Source organism: Rutilus rutilus (assembly GCF_951802725.1).
Source record: "Rutilus rutilus genome assembly, chromosome: 1".
NCBI classification, from domain to species: Eukaryota; Metazoa; Chordata; class Actinopteri; order Cypriniformes; family Leuciscidae; genus Rutilus; species Rutilus rutilus.
The window spans coordinates 39688629-39702809 of NC_140209.1; the positions used below are offsets into that span (position 1 = coordinate 39688629).

The following is a 14181-nucleotide window of genomic DNA, read 5'->3' on the forward strand; positions in this document are numbered from 1 at the left end:
TATGCATCTTGCATATAACAAATATTACATATTTAATTATCTCGTTGACATTTTTGTATATATGCAATGGAAAATACATTTAAATATTTCTGTCACCTTATTTCTGTACGATGCTCTACAAGTCATAGAGACGTATACATAGAGTCAAATTCGACCTCTTCAGACACGTCGGCGCGTCCGCCATGTTGGAACGGTCAGCGTGTCCTCATCATAGACTGTAAAAAAATAGGTCGTCACTCACAGCTTCTCTTTGTGAAACCGCCGATATTTAAATTCCCGAATGGGATAACCTTACACAGGTGAGATTGTGTTGGTTTGTATTTTTTATGCATTAACTAAATTTTACAGGTTTTTAATATATGGTAACTTTTTTAAGTTGTGTTTGCTAACGCCCTCGTTTTGTTGTATTGTGTTAGTTGAGCAAAATCATCTGCTAGAGTCTATTGTAGATATAGATAATCATACATGCGTCTAACAACGGTTGCAGAGTCGACGACGCAGCGGACGCACAGTCAACTCGCTCTCGAATGTTCACGGACCGGCTTTGACCGTTCCAATATGGCGGATGACTTATGTATCGCGAACGCGGCCTATAATTGAACAGCCACTTACGAGGCATCTATGTATCTATATTTCTATGCTACAAGTGGTGTCTTCGTACTAACCGGAAGCGGAAATAGCGAGGGAGCGGTTGACAGCTGCTGGACATCATCAGAAGGGGTTCGCCAACAAAACAATAAAATTGTGCAGAAATGGAGCTTTGTGAAATATTATACAACAAGGCTGAATACATCGAGACGGTATGTGAATACCGTCGATAATATCCTTCTGATGAATCAAGCGGTTGCAAATATTAAATTCAGAATGACTAACGTTAGTCTCTGCAAACCGAATGTGTTTTCTAATACAGGGGTTCCCAAACTTTTTCATTCGAGGACCCACCTAGACAAGTATAATCAATCTCAAGACCCACTTGCACTGGTGCTACCAACTTTCTCAGTTAGTCGCACCAGCATGATTTGGTCGCACATTTTTTTTTTTTTTTTTTTTTTTTTGCTACATGCCATGGGATTAATCAATGCATGCTGATGATCTTAATCTGTATACCCTAGTTTTGCACTGATGTAAAAAGACTGACAGTGACAAGACCTCATGTTAGCAAAATATTTTAAACTTTTAATTCTTAAAAAAACAACAACAACAAAAAAACATGAATGTTCTTTAATGTTTGATTATAATTTTACCGTCTTCACATAGGGATGGGAAATGATCAGATTTTATCAATAAAAATAATGCCAGACAATTCTGATTGTCGATCCGATTCTTTAACGATTCTCTTATCGATTCTTGATAGCACTGTGTGGAAAAATTTCATATGCTTTTCAAAAAAAACAAGGGGTTTTATTTATTTTAAAGCTTAAGCTTGAGTAAGCAAACTGTACTTTTTATGTAATGTAATAAATAGAACCTTATTGTAAAGTGTTACTGATTATACACCGATTCATACGTCTCCTGAGTTCACTGTTGGAAAGATCAGTTGTTTTAACCATTCATTAAAATGAATCGGTTCAAAGGAGTCATTAGTTCGCGAATTGGACGTGTGCATGTGCGCGTTGTGTGATTATCCCAGCAGTTAGGACATGGACATCCAAGATTTCTGTCAACACAGAAAACATTTCATCACTGGATTTTTTTTTTCGTTTAATTAAAGTGTTGTTTTATGTCAGCTGAATGTCTGGGACGCTTTTCAGAGAAGATAAGGCAACTTATTTAGCACAATTCACACCCAGCAGTAATTCAGGAAAAAAAAAATCTCAGAATGCTCCACATGAAACTTTGGTCTTCCGACCTTTTACCACCATGTTGATTTATTTTGATTAATATGTGCGAGGGAGAGAGAGAGAGCAAGACAGCGCTTAGTTTGAAGACGGTGAAGTCTTGTTATGTTTACACTTTCGCCTGGCTCCGAAGAGAGAGAGAGAGAGCGCGCGCGCGACCGAGTCTCTCTCTCTCTGCTCGACGTTCTTTCAGTTAAACATGCGCTGTGACAAGCGCAGCAGTTCATCTAATTACTCACCGATCAAATAAGATTTTGGCGGGACAAAAATTCACTTTGGCGGGCGCTAAAACTCACTTAAGAGTCGTTTGGTCATTAATCGGACTGGTTTTGTTTCACTCATCGTAACGTAAATTTAGCTGCAGCTAAGTGCCTTTGTGCGACCCACCTTTTCTCACTGTGCGACCCACAAGTGGGTCGCGACCCACAGTTTGAAAACCACTGTTCTAATAAACAAAGTGGTGGTTTGACATAACTTACCAGTCAGTAAACGTCTGTATCAGTTGCATTATGTTGTTTATTTAATTATGTTACTCAGATCAGCCCAGAGCTGGACCGTCATGTGATGGTAACGTTCACATTTGATCTCTCTAGGCATCAGGCAACAAAGTCAGCAGACAGTCAGTGCTTTGCGGCAGTCAAAACATCGTCCTCAATGGAAAAGTGAGTCCCCCCCCCCCCCATTGTTTCGTTCTGTTATTTTCACCAGTGTGTTAACTTTGTGAAATTGGCTGTTTTTTTTTTCCAGACCATCGTGATGAATGACTGTATCATCAGAGGAGATCTTGCTAATGTCAGAGTTGGGCGCCACTGTGTCATTAAAAGTCGTAGTGTGATCAGACCACCATTTAAGAAATTTAGCAAAGGGTGAGTAAAGCATGTGCATTCTCACAGAACCTGATTTGACAAAGTGCAACATGTTCCTGGATCAACATCTTTTTTGATTCCAATCAACCAATCAGATTTGAGGGACAAGTTTACAGTTTAGGTTTACAACCAGGGTTATGTGCTTCTACACCAGTGTTATTCACGTATCATTTCCCTCTGGATTTCACCGTAGGGTTAGGTAGGTGTAGGGGTAGTTATATGATTAGGATAACATTATCGGACAGAAATGTTGTTCCAGGATCAACAAAATACGTTGACACAGGAACGCGTCAAATCAGGACGTGCCTGTGTTCTTCCTAATAAAATTGAATTTGTATGATTTAACTTGCTTGTGTTTGTTCTGTGTATATTAGAGTGGCTTTCTTCCCCTTGCATATTGGGGACCATGTGTTCATAGAGGAGGACTGTGTTGTCAACGCCGCTCAGATCGGATCATACGTCCACATTGGCAAGAACTGTGTGATTGTAAGTATCCCCCTAATCTGTATCCTCTCATTTGTTTTGTGGGTGTGACATTTGCAGTGATAAAGCATGTTTTTTCAGGGTCGACGCTGTGTCTTGAAGGACTGTTGTAAGATACTGGATAATACTGTCCTTCCCCCAGAGACAGTGGTTCCTCCATTTACAGTATTCTCTGGCTGTCCAGGTCAGCACCTTCAGATATTTTATTTTATGTGAATTCAGAATGTTATGAATGTGATCAATTGTTTATTGTTACTTATAAATCCTGTTAATTATTATTGCAATCTGGTAATGTAGTGAAGTGAATTTATTTTATTTATATTATGCCAACAATGAATTCTAGAAGTGAATTAATATCACTTGCTAAATGTAAGCTTCTTTGTTATTCTGTATTTCAGGTTTATTTTCAGGAGAGCTCCCTGAATGCACCCAGGAACTGATGATCGACGTTACCAAGAGTTACTACCAGAAGTTTCTCCCTCTCAGCCAGATCTAGGACTAAATTTCAGTTTGTGCCTCGCTCACTTTTTCCATTCTGGGACCAAAGGAAACTAATATGGACTAATATTCCCCAGCCTTCCCTTGCTTAAGGTCACAATTGTAAATCTTGAACAACAAAGAAATGCTACTTAATTTACAGTAAAAATCCCTTGCTGTGTTCATGGCTATGTTAACATAGAATATAAAATGTAAGAATGTGTGTATTATACGCAACCACCACATATCTCCTGCTTTTCATGTCAGAATTTTTCGATTTCTGTTAATGTCTCATACCACTGTCTTGTTTGCGTGGCTGGTAAAAATATCAGAACACAGTGATTAGTTGTTAGACTGAAGGACCTTTATTTATTGAACAGTAAAATTTCTGCAACACTAAACCTTTTCTGTGTGCAAAGACAGATTACAGATGATGATAATAAATGTTTTGTTTTTTATAAAGAAAAGAGCATATGTACTGACTCATTTTAAGTGGTCACAGCATGTTTTGGGGGCTTTTACTAAACAACACACTCCTTTAGTAAAGTGCGGTCACATTAGTGACATTTTTTTCTATTGTCAATAATGCAGCCATGTATGAAGCACAGCTCACACAGAGATCACTTTCAAATCAAGCAACTTTCTGTCGGTCAAAGCAGTTAATCCATGTGACCAACAGGACCCTTTTGCATGGTGAGATCTTTCCCTCAAGCAAAATTCTCGTATCATGTGGATTCCCATTGAAATGACTGGATTTTCAAAACTCGCTGTACAATGGTTAATGACCGCCTGCCACTGTAGCTGTGCACAAATGTTATTTAACGGTGTAAGGAACAGGATGACATGCAAGAAACATACTCTGTAGATAGATGCACTAAATTTCATTTTCAAAGCTACACTTTCAGTTTTTGAGGTAGGGCTCGTTCAGTATATTTTAAGCAATGGATTTCTACAAACATACTTCACAAAATTCAAGTACAGAAATTAAGACCTTTCATCCATGTGTAGTGTTACTTAATATAACTTGCCTGTTTATCTAGTGGAAAAAAAAGGTGAGCCTTGGCCCCTTCTAGACTTCAACATAACATTTTTATAAAATCATAAATTATTGAAAAACAATTGATTTAAAAACAAAAAAGGTGAAAACATACAGATATGCATTCATACAATGAACAATACCAGTTGTACACATAGCATACTTGAAAGAGTTAAAGATACGTAATTGGGATTTTTTTTCTGAGCTCTCTAATGTTATGCTACCTTTCTTCTGACTTTTTTTGTTTTTCAAATTAAGTATACTCTGCTGTTCAAAAGTTGGGGGTCAGCAAGAAATAGTCACTTAATAAATCCTGTTCTTTTGTACTTCCTATTCAAAGTATCCTTAAACAAAATGTATTGCAGTTTCCACAAAAATATTACCTTTGATAATAAGAAATTTGCCTTGAGCACCAAATCAGCATATTATAATGATTTCTGAAGGATTGGAGTAACAGCTGCTGAAAAAAATGATTTGCCTTGGTAATCTTTAATCAAAATCTGAAAAGTTACACTTCACTTGGAAATACGTCAAAACACTGGATTAAAGTCGTTTGGAACTTCCGGTTCACGGGGACTTTAAGCTTTGCAAAATTAACAGGAATAAATTAGATTTTAAAATGTAAAGAAAACAGTTCATGTAAATTGTAATAATTTCACAATATTACTGTTTTTACTCTAATTTTGATCAGCCTTGGTGAACATTAGAGGCTTCCTTCAAAAACATTTTAAAAAATCTTACAGACCCCAAACTTTTGAATGCCAGCGTGGGGGGTCTCCATAATGCACTATGACTCACAGTGATCTTTTTCATACACAGATCGGCCAAATGGTTTAATACTCCTTTATGCCTACAGTTCATTCTGTACACTGTTGCTAAAGAGGTTTGGCCTTTAAAGAAGAGGGTACCCCATAAGCAGCCTGCAGCATAGCTTCAGCAGTTTACTGGTAAAACAGCGCAATTCCTCAGTCCAGATTCCAGTCACATAACCACTGCTGACACTGTGCCTGTTGCTCCTCACTCTCCACTGGGTAGCTGCTGCTCCTGTGCACGGGCTCTGGTTCTTCTTGGATCTCAGCTTGTGGCTTTGTTAAAATATTCTTCAGTAAATCCTCCAGAATGTGCACACATCTTTGTGGTGCCCATTTGGAGTCGAGGCTGGGCACAAAGGGATCTGGGGCTATGACGTGGATGGGTTCATTCTCTAGAGGAATGTGCAGGAAGTAGGCGTGCAGCATCATGCGATACGGGGCATTGTCTGTGCGCAGACTGTAGGTATAGTCGCCCACTATAGGGTGACCAATGGCACTGCAGTGCACTCGGAGCTGGTGCGTCCGTCCTACAAAGTTTTTGATACTTAAGTTTATTTGACACATCTATATTTTTTCTGTACTGTTGATGGTACTGTACCTGTCAGAGGCTGTAGAAGCACTTTTGTGACTGGATCTCCGTCATATGCTCCATACTCTAAAACTGTGAGCTCTGTTTGGCAGGGCTTGGGATTCTCACAACCTACCGCATATGGCACGAAATATACACATGAATGCGTTTCAGTTAGTTTAATTGTAAGGTTTAATTTTGAAGCAAAAGAGATTCTGACCTTCTGCTCCTTCAATGCACATCATATGGGTCTTGCCCTCTGTTGTGTTCTTGCCAATCGCAAAGTCCAGGGTCATTTTCTCCTCAGCCACAACACCACGGACCTGCACAGGACATATAAATAGACTGTTATAAGGAAAAACCTTCTATATTCACAGGATGTCTGAAATGTACCAGGATGTACCAGTGCAAGATAAGCTTTGGTAACAAGTCTGTCTTTAAAACAGCGGTACGCATGCCCTGCTGCTGCCTTGTTCAGCGCCACACACAAAGCACCACTGGTAGAGAAATCCAACTGATGGCAAAACCTGCAGAATACGACAATGCATATAAATGAACTACTGATAAGACAAGTGATGGTTTAAATTATTGCTGGTGTCAGCTTATAGCAAAGTAACAGAAACACCCAAGAAAAAGACCTGAAGCCGTAGTAGGTGTAAGGATCTGCAAGCTCTGGGAAGCGATGCTTTAGCTGACTCTGGACCGTCTGCTTCTCATACCACATTTTGCTGTCAATACGGATGTCCCAGTGTTTGTTGACAACTATATAGTTTGCACTGTGGTACAAAACACACAAGTTTTCCAGGCTTGCAGACTCCATGGTCTCTATATCTTCTGCAAAGCAACACCAAGGTTATTCTGAATCATGGTATATCAACAAGTTTTTTCATAATTTGTAACATATTAAAATATTCCATATGCATGTCTCTTTTTGAAAAACAGTATAAAACTGCTATAAAAAACAAATACCTGCTTTAACTGTTGTTGTGCAGCATGCTGGTTGTGGATTGTTTATTTTGTCTCGGCACGAAGCAAACCTTCTACTTTAGAGAAAGCATAAGTTCGTACACGGTTTCTTCATCATCTTGCAAAAAGTACTTTGACGTTTCTAGCTGTTAGGGTAGAGCAAAGAAATTTACTCTGATGGACCATAACTGGACGATTCTATGCGTAACTGACAGTCATGTTTGGTTCTTCTTCTTCTTCTTCTGTCTTTTATTGGCAACCGCACTAAACGGTGCATTACTGCCATCATCAGGTAGCTTGGCTCAGAAACATTTTCCTATTCATATTAACTCTTTCTAATCATCCCCACAACATAAAAAAAAAAAAAAAAAAAAAACACCCACTGGCGCTCAGCTCCTCCAGTTTCCACCACCATTCCCTTTTACTCCCAATAATTCACTATATCCTACCATGATTGGTTTCAAAATAAAAGCCTTCTTATTTCATGTTACACATATCCAATATTGCATCTTTTAAATGGCCATATATATTTATCAGTTACATTATAACTTTAATAAATATTAAAACGAGGGTAAAAAATAGTAAATTCTTGTAACGTCCGATTCGTGTTTTAATGAATCTTTTGAGTCGGATCTTTTCAATGCATTGGATTCGTTAGCACTGTTCCACCGTTCGAAAGAACCGATTCGCGGAAAAAAGTCGCACTTGCGCTGACAGAGTGCGCACGCGCATGTCAAACTTATGTCCAGTGACTGTCGCAGTGAATTGTGGGATAGAAATCCACAGATATGGCGTCCCGTACGCTTGCACACTGTGTGCGCTCCGTCGCTCGCGCCTCTGCAAGGTTAAATCATGGCAACATGCTAACAAGATCCGCCTGCGCGCCCCTCGCCTCAAACCAGCGAGCTCTCTCTGCCGTTTCATGCGGCCAGCGGACGAGGTGGACTGACCTAGTGCGGGTGAGAGTTCTGCAGACCAGGGATGTTTGTGTGTGTGTGTGTGTGTGTGGCCTACTGGTGCTGGATTACTCAGTGACCTACCTGTGTCTTTCCGACAATCTATTCATGCATGACAGCGGGCAGCCATAGTATTAGTCTCAGTTAAAATAGTGTTCATTCACAACATACATCTATTCTACCACATCAGTGTGACCTGCAAGATTTTAAACCCATGTCATAATTATTTATAGTAGAAATAGCAACTAGTTAAGTTAACTTAATAAAACGCACTAGGAGAATACATTTTAACACGGTGTATCTTCACTGGCGGTTATTGCTCTGCCAGTCTCTTTGCGTCTATTATTATTAAAGGAATAATTAACGAAAAATGAAAATTATATCATCGTGTATGACTTCATTCTGAGGAACACAAAAGATGTTGGACATATTCACAGCCTCTTCACTTGACTGTATGGTAAATGGTGACCAAAGCTATTAGTCTCTATTAACATTCTGTCCAACATTGCTGTGAAACACATATGACAGTTTTCATACCTTCACTTGGTAGAGGGAGATTATTTGTATTCTGATGATCATTGTGTACTATAAATACTTGGTCTATGTGGCAAATTGCTTGATATGTTTCTCATTTTCACGTCATGATGTGAATGTTTGCATGTCTCTAGATTTCAGGCCCGTCTGTTCATCTGTGTCGGCGTTACGGTGATCTTCCACCCCTCACTTTAGAGAACATCCAAGACCGTGTTATGTACGTCCTTAAGCTGTATGACAAGATCAGTCCAGATAAGGTGAGAGATACTAATATTGTACTGTAACATTGCATGGGTGCACTGAAATTTGAAGGACAATTATGTGCAGTTTACCTGTAAATTGCATACCTGCCTACCACATTTCATTCATTTTTCTGTGTGGACATACAGATTTATTGTTACTGCATTTGCTTGGTTTACATTTGAGATATTATGCATATTCCCAGCATCAATCTCTGACATGATTGACCTTTTTTTTTTCCTTCCTCAAGCTTCAAACATCGTCTCATTTCATGAAAGATCTGGGGCTGGACAGCTTGGACCAGGTGGAGATTATCATGGCTATGGAAGATGAGTTTGGTTAGTAGGGGTTTGTTTCTCTAGTATTAAAGCATTTAACAACTGTCACCTCTTATAAGCATTGAATTCTGAATTCAAATTCCACAGGATTTGAGATCCCAGATGCAGAGGCGGAGAAGCTTATGACTCCTGAGGAGATCGTAAAGTACATTGCGGATAAAAAAGATGTGTATGAATAGAGGTAAGTCTTATGGTACGTACGCTCTGTCTAGTAACTTATGCATGCTTGGTAATTGTATTTTTATGATCCTAAAATATTGGTTTTCTTTCCTCATTTTCACAGGTTGAAGGATTGACTCTGTATTAAACAATATGGATGTGGATCAGCTGTGTCTACTCGTTGTCCAGTTTCTGTCTCTTGCTTATGGTGTCAACTTGCCTTGTCATGTGTACTGCTGTATTTAATGAAAATGTCACTATAAACTTGGGAACTTGAGCTGAAAATAAAGCCAAGACTAAATTGTAATTCTTTGGTTTGTCATGCCACAAGTGAAGCCTCTCACTGGTCCCTCTAGTGGAAGGGCAGTAAAACAGCCACTTAATTTACAAGGTCAGTGCAGATCCTTAAAGCTGCAGTTTTTTTCAATTGAAAAATTGCATCCTTCACCAGTTTAAAATGCTTAGACGTCTGTAAGCAATTCGAAAGATGTTTCAAAATGTGTGGTGCTTTCAACACTACTCTGAGCAGCCTGACATACTGACTGAGGCAGGTAGTAGGTGAGTGTTTAGGAAACCTCAAAGTCCCGCACTTTCTGACCAGCAAGTCTCCATGACATCTGCTTATGATTACTGGATAAAGATTTTAAAAAATCATTCAAATTCAGGCTGATTCACTAAAGAATAATTTAGACTGATTTGAGGACCAGTTTGGTTCACATCCACAACTTGTTCAGGCCTCGAAGTCATGTTTGAAAAATATTTCTTGGGAGATTTATTTGGTGGCACAGAAATTATACTGCACCGTTGAAGGTGCATTAAATCTTTAACATTTTACTGGCCAATAGAGAACTGTTCCATAATGATATCTGCATGTGGCATCACCCTTGATTTATGATTTAGTACTGCAGCAGTACTAAAGCCATCTCATGATAGTCCACATTTATGTAAAATAAAACTACTTTTTCAAGGCCACTGTTTGACTAGAGTCTTTGTCATGTAAACATATGTGATGAGCCTCTTTTAAAAGCACTGTTTATTTTTGTTTGTGCGTGTAATCACTACCTTATATACCAGTGGACCAGACATGTATGCTAATCAAAATGTGCACTAATGAGCCGGTGTTAATTGTATTGTGAATGAATGAATGAGGCATTTATATTGCGCTTTCATATGCATTACTGTACACCCAAAACGCTTTACAATCATATCAGGGATTCTCTCCTCAACCACCATTGAGATGTAATTGAGAGAAAAATTATAGTTTGTGTATTTTAATTTTAAAGGTCTAGTAATTTTGTTTATCAGATTTTATTATTGCTTTTTAAACACAAAAATGTTGCTTTGGTAACTGCTGATTTTTTGGGGGGATTTTATTTCAAGTAACACATTTTTTTTGATGGTTTTGGCTTTAGGTAACTATAATAACCCTGTAAATAAGTGATGATTGTCTTCAACATTTTCTTTTGGAGCTCTCCAGAGGAACTTCCTAAACTTACACTCCACATATATGTTTTGTGATGAGGCCCTTGGCAACTATTCAGTAACTACATATTTGCACAGGTCTAATGGCAAAATGTGGCAATTGATAAAGATACGATTTTTGAGCGTTTTCCAATTGCATTTTGCAGTAAAAGTATATTTAAGAAAAAACCATTTCACACCATGTCACTGTTAGGCTTTATTGCGGGTTGTACCCAAGTTATACAGCTTTGTATTCCGATATCAAGATCAGGACTTTACAAACAGTTATCAGTCTACAAGTACAGCCAACAAAAGACCTAAAAACTACTCTATTACCTCAACTACCTCGTTACATATGCACTTAAGGGTACTAAAATTGAAAACCAAGCAACAAAGAAGGAAAAAAGAAAAAGAAAACAGCATTACAGGAAACATTCATCACTACACATTTGAGTATCTACCATGTATTACTAGACTAAACCTTGTGTCAATTGTTACCAATACAAATAAGGATTGTCCTTCAAAAAGTGCAGTTCCCCAAGTTAAAATTCTAAGATGACCCCAGGAAGACGCTGAAAAGAACTTCCTGCTCATTTAAGTTATCTTATTGATGTTTATTTCTATTCATTTTCAAACAGTCTATCAAAGCAGTGTGCATATAGGTTACATGTGAGCAAAACTATTTCTGGACAGACCACTAGAAGAATTTGCTATTCCACAGCCCGTTCAAGTGAGGAGCGCTGTGAAAAAGGAAATGTTAATGCAACCCTCCATTTGCTACAACTGGCCAATTTGTGTGACAAAAACAAAAGAAATTTTGTAATCATGGCACATTACAGGAATCGTATTTTTAAATCCGAACCACTACCGTGGTCGGGACTTCATTAAGCAAAGACACAAACATGGAAGCCTCAACTCTACACTGCATAGACTCTCTTAGAATTTCCCCATGGTGGAAGCTTCGATTTAAACTCTCGTTCGTCCATTTCTTGTGCTGGTTTTACTAAAGCTTTTTGGGTTTATAATAACATGACAGCAATACTCACAGTTTAAGTCAATTGCCTTAGCACATTGTTCAACAGTAGGAACCATTTAAAAGACATGGGTATATTTGCTCACAGGATAAATCAGAAAAGAATGACAATTTCAGTACAAAAGTAGAATGTCAGGCCAAGTCACTTTTTCGTTTCCTCTACGTTCAACCTATAAAAATGGGGATTGTACATTGCTCATGAATATCCTCAAAACATCCATTTTGCAAGTGACATTTGAAGCATATACATTGTCCAGCTTTTACAAAACAAATCCCTTTCCTCCCCCTACTTGATAATTTGGCATGACAGTGGATTATCAAAATGTCTCAGCATGACAGTTCGGTCTAACACCAAACAGCTGCACATACATAAAACAAAATTAAGAGGAGGGGGTGGGGGGGGAAAGAAAAAAAAACGAAAAAACTAAATTAATCATTAAAGTGGAAACAAACTGGGTGCCAATGGCTTTTCCCTATGCTTTCACAGTTCACTTCAGAAAAACAAAGCCACGAAGAATAGGGAAACTAGCACGTTTGCCAAGACGGCAGGAAAGAACCCATTCAGAACCATTGGTAAAGCTCAGCGCCGCACTTCCAGAAAGGGACACGCGCTATCCTGGATGCATACGAACATGTAACTGAAGCACAAAAGATTGAGAAATCCACATCGAGGGAGTAAACAAAGTCACGGCAATCCGATCGGTCATACCTGCAGGTATACGCCCCCGTACAAGAGGAGAATACTCGGGCTCCTGATGCGCAGGAATGGAGTGGACCACTCAAACACGCAGGCACAAACGCACGCTTTAAAGAGTCTAGCCAATGTACACAAAGAATAAAAGACAAACAAAAAGGCCCGTCCAGTCTCCAAAGCTACAGTCTGCCTCCAGAACACAAATACAGTACAAGCTTCTCTAGTTCATTATGTACACCAAGTGCAATTCCAAAAACTCATTTTCGGCTTTCGTTATGTAGTTTCTCTCCAACGTTCCACTTAAAATTAGTCAGACAAACAAAATGAGATAAGCCAGGTCTGGAATTAAGTAAACAAATCCTTTGATTGAAGTATATTTGGTAAAGCGGTTACTTAAAATGGTTCAATACTGGCACGCAACCATAAAGTGAGGGTAATACTCAGGGTTTTGTACGATGAGTCATTAAATATGGATAAGTTAACACCACGCAAGTTCTACTTCTCAAATAAAACAAACTGGAGAAAAACAAACAAACAACAACAACAACAACAGCTTAAACAAATATTAAGGTCCATGGCTTAGCCTAATGCTGACATCTTTCTCTCCCTCTCGCTCTTGAAGCGTCTCATAAATTGTGCACCTAAAATATAGTACAATAAAAGGTAAATAGTTTGGAAATCTATGCACATTATTTTAACTACCAGCAATAGATTACATTCACCTCTAATCCAGCCTTCCTTGGCCACAAGTACAGAGGCAAGCCATTTTCAATGACAAACCAGCTTTGAGGAAGGGGGAAAAGGGGAGGGAAAGGGGAAGAAAAAAAAAACAAACAAAATTAAAACTAAATCAAATTAAAATAAAATGGTAATGAGCAGCCAAAACATTAATTTATTAATATTGTAAGGAACTTCAGATTAACACAACCAAACTGTACACATTACAATCATTTTCTATTTGTAAACAGTTAAAAGCCACTTGACTTGTTGCATCTTCGGACACAATTTGAATCAAGGCAATGAAATGTGGACGACTTTTGCACTGTTAAAATAACCAAACAAGATTTTCTTTAACACCAGCTCTGGCGATGAGGAAAATATATATATGTATATATATACACACATATATATATATATTTTCAAACAATGTATATGCAAATTGCGGAAACATATAAAACATTACTTCAGACAAAGAAAAAGCGATTCTGTAGGCCGAGTCAGTGGCCACAGTATGCATAGTTACAGATTTCTGCTTTTTCTTATGACTTTTGACAGTTACTTCGACAGTCACAAAGCGAAAAACATTGAGCCACTCAGTGGGAAAAAGGGAAGGACTAGATAGTGATTCAGCAAACCATATCCACTCATTAATAAAAAGACAGCATATTCGAAAAGCAGTATGTAGAATGTCTCCAGCTTAAAGCAGTTATTTGGCAGAGAAAAACTTACAGAGCTATAAGTAGTTTCAGTGCTAAAAGTTGGATTTTCCTACAAGGAGTTTCTATGGGGGAAAACTGGCTATATTTCCTGAGAACCATGCTGGTTATTTAGCAGACAAGAGGAATAGATAAAATAACCAATGACATGGCCAAACACTGATCAGTATTCCCAGAGATAGAAAGCTTCGTCTTCATCCTCAAGATTTTTTTTTTTTTTTTTTAGTTTTCTTTTGTCGTTTTTTGTTCTTTTTTTGTTCTTTTTTTTGTATTTTATAATTTTT

At 38.2% G+C, this 14181-nt stretch overlaps 3 protein-coding genes across 4 annotated transcripts; 2 read left to right on the top strand and 1 right to left on the bottom strand.

Annotated features, from left to right (window-relative positions):
- The first annotated feature begins 650 nt into the window (after positions 1–650).
- Positions 651–4706, top strand: dctn5 (dynactin 5). Its single transcript, XM_084392538.1, has 6 exons — positions 651–800; positions 2432–2500; positions 2586–2704; positions 3079–3190; positions 3269–3371; positions 3586–4706. Exons 1-6 carry the CDS (start codon positions 753–755, stop codon positions 3681–3683), a joined length of 549 nt encoding a protein of 182 aa, XP_084248664.1. The 5' UTR covers positions 651–752; the 3' UTR covers positions 3684–4706.
- Positions 4707–5170: 464 nt separating this feature from the next.
- Positions 5171–7290, bottom strand: rpusd1 (RNA pseudouridine synthase domain containing 1). Its single transcript, XM_084392414.1, has 6 exons — positions 7050–7290; positions 6719–6914; positions 6484–6607; positions 6301–6403; positions 6111–6212; positions 5171–6039 (listed from the first exon to the last, which is right to left on the bottom strand). Exons 2-6 carry the CDS (start codon positions 6898–6900, stop codon positions 5666–5668), a joined length of 885 nt encoding a protein of 294 aa, XP_084248540.1. The 5' UTR covers positions 6901–6914; positions 7050–7290; the 3' UTR covers positions 5171–5665.
- A 517-nt stretch (positions 7291–7807) lies between these two features.
- On the top strand, positions 7808–9562 carry ndufab1b (NADH:ubiquinone oxidoreductase subunit AB1b). 2 transcript variants are annotated; one of them, XM_084387492.1, is made up of 5 exons: positions 7808–8005; positions 8671–8793; positions 9027–9114; positions 9202–9307; positions 9398–9562. In XM_084387492.1, the coding sequence occupies exons 1-4, from the start codon at positions 7835–7837 to the stop codon at positions 9291–9293; spliced, it is 474 nt and encodes a 157-aa protein (XP_084243618.1). In that variant the 5' UTR covers positions 7808–7834; the 3' UTR covers positions 9294–9307; positions 9398–9562. The 2 variants fall into 2 exon arrangements, with proteins under 2 accessions (XP_084243618.1, XP_084243617.1); XM_084387491.1 differs by having other exon boundaries at positions 9202–9295; positions 9396–9562.
- The last annotated feature ends 4619 nt before the right edge of the window (positions 9563–14181 follow it).

Excerpts from the sequence above, each read along its gene's own strand:
- dctn5 (XM_084392538.1), top strand. The coding sequence starts at position 753 with ATGGAGCTTTGTGAAATATTATACAACAAGGCTGAATACATCGAGACG. Across the intron at positions 801-2,431 it reads AGGCTGAATACATCGAGACG|GCATCAGGCAACAAAGTCAG; the intron begins GTATGTGAATAC and ends TGATCTCTCTAG. Across the intron at positions 2,501-2,585 it reads ACATCGTCCTCAATGGAAAA|ACCATCGTGATGAATGACTG; the intron begins GTGAGTCCCCCC and ends TTTTTTTTCCAG.
- ndufab1b (XM_084387492.1), top strand. The coding sequence starts at position 7,835 with ATGGCGTCCCGTACGCTTGCACACTGTGTGCGCTCCGTCGCTCGCGCC. Across the intron at positions 8,006-8,670 it reads GGTGGACTGACCTAGTGCGG|ATTTCAGGCCCGTCTGTTCA; the intron begins GTGAGAGTTCTG and ends GCATGTCTCTAG. Across the intron at positions 8,794-9,026 it reads ACAAGATCAGTCCAGATAAG|CTTCAAACATCGTCTCATTT; the intron begins GTGAGAGATACT and ends TCCTTCCTCAAG.
- rpusd1 (XM_084392414.1), bottom strand. The coding sequence starts at position 6,900 with ATGGAGTCTGCAAGCCTGGAAAACTTGTGTGTTTTGTACCACAGTGCA. Across the intron at positions 6,213-6,300 it reads GTGCATTGAAGGAGCAGAAG|GTTGTGAGAATCCCAAGCCC; the intron begins GTCAGAATCTCT and ends CATATGCGGTAG. Across the intron at positions 6,040-6,110 it reads GCTTCTACAGCCTCTGACAG|GACGGACGCACCAGCTCCGA; the intron begins GTACAGTACCAT and ends AAAACTTTGTAG.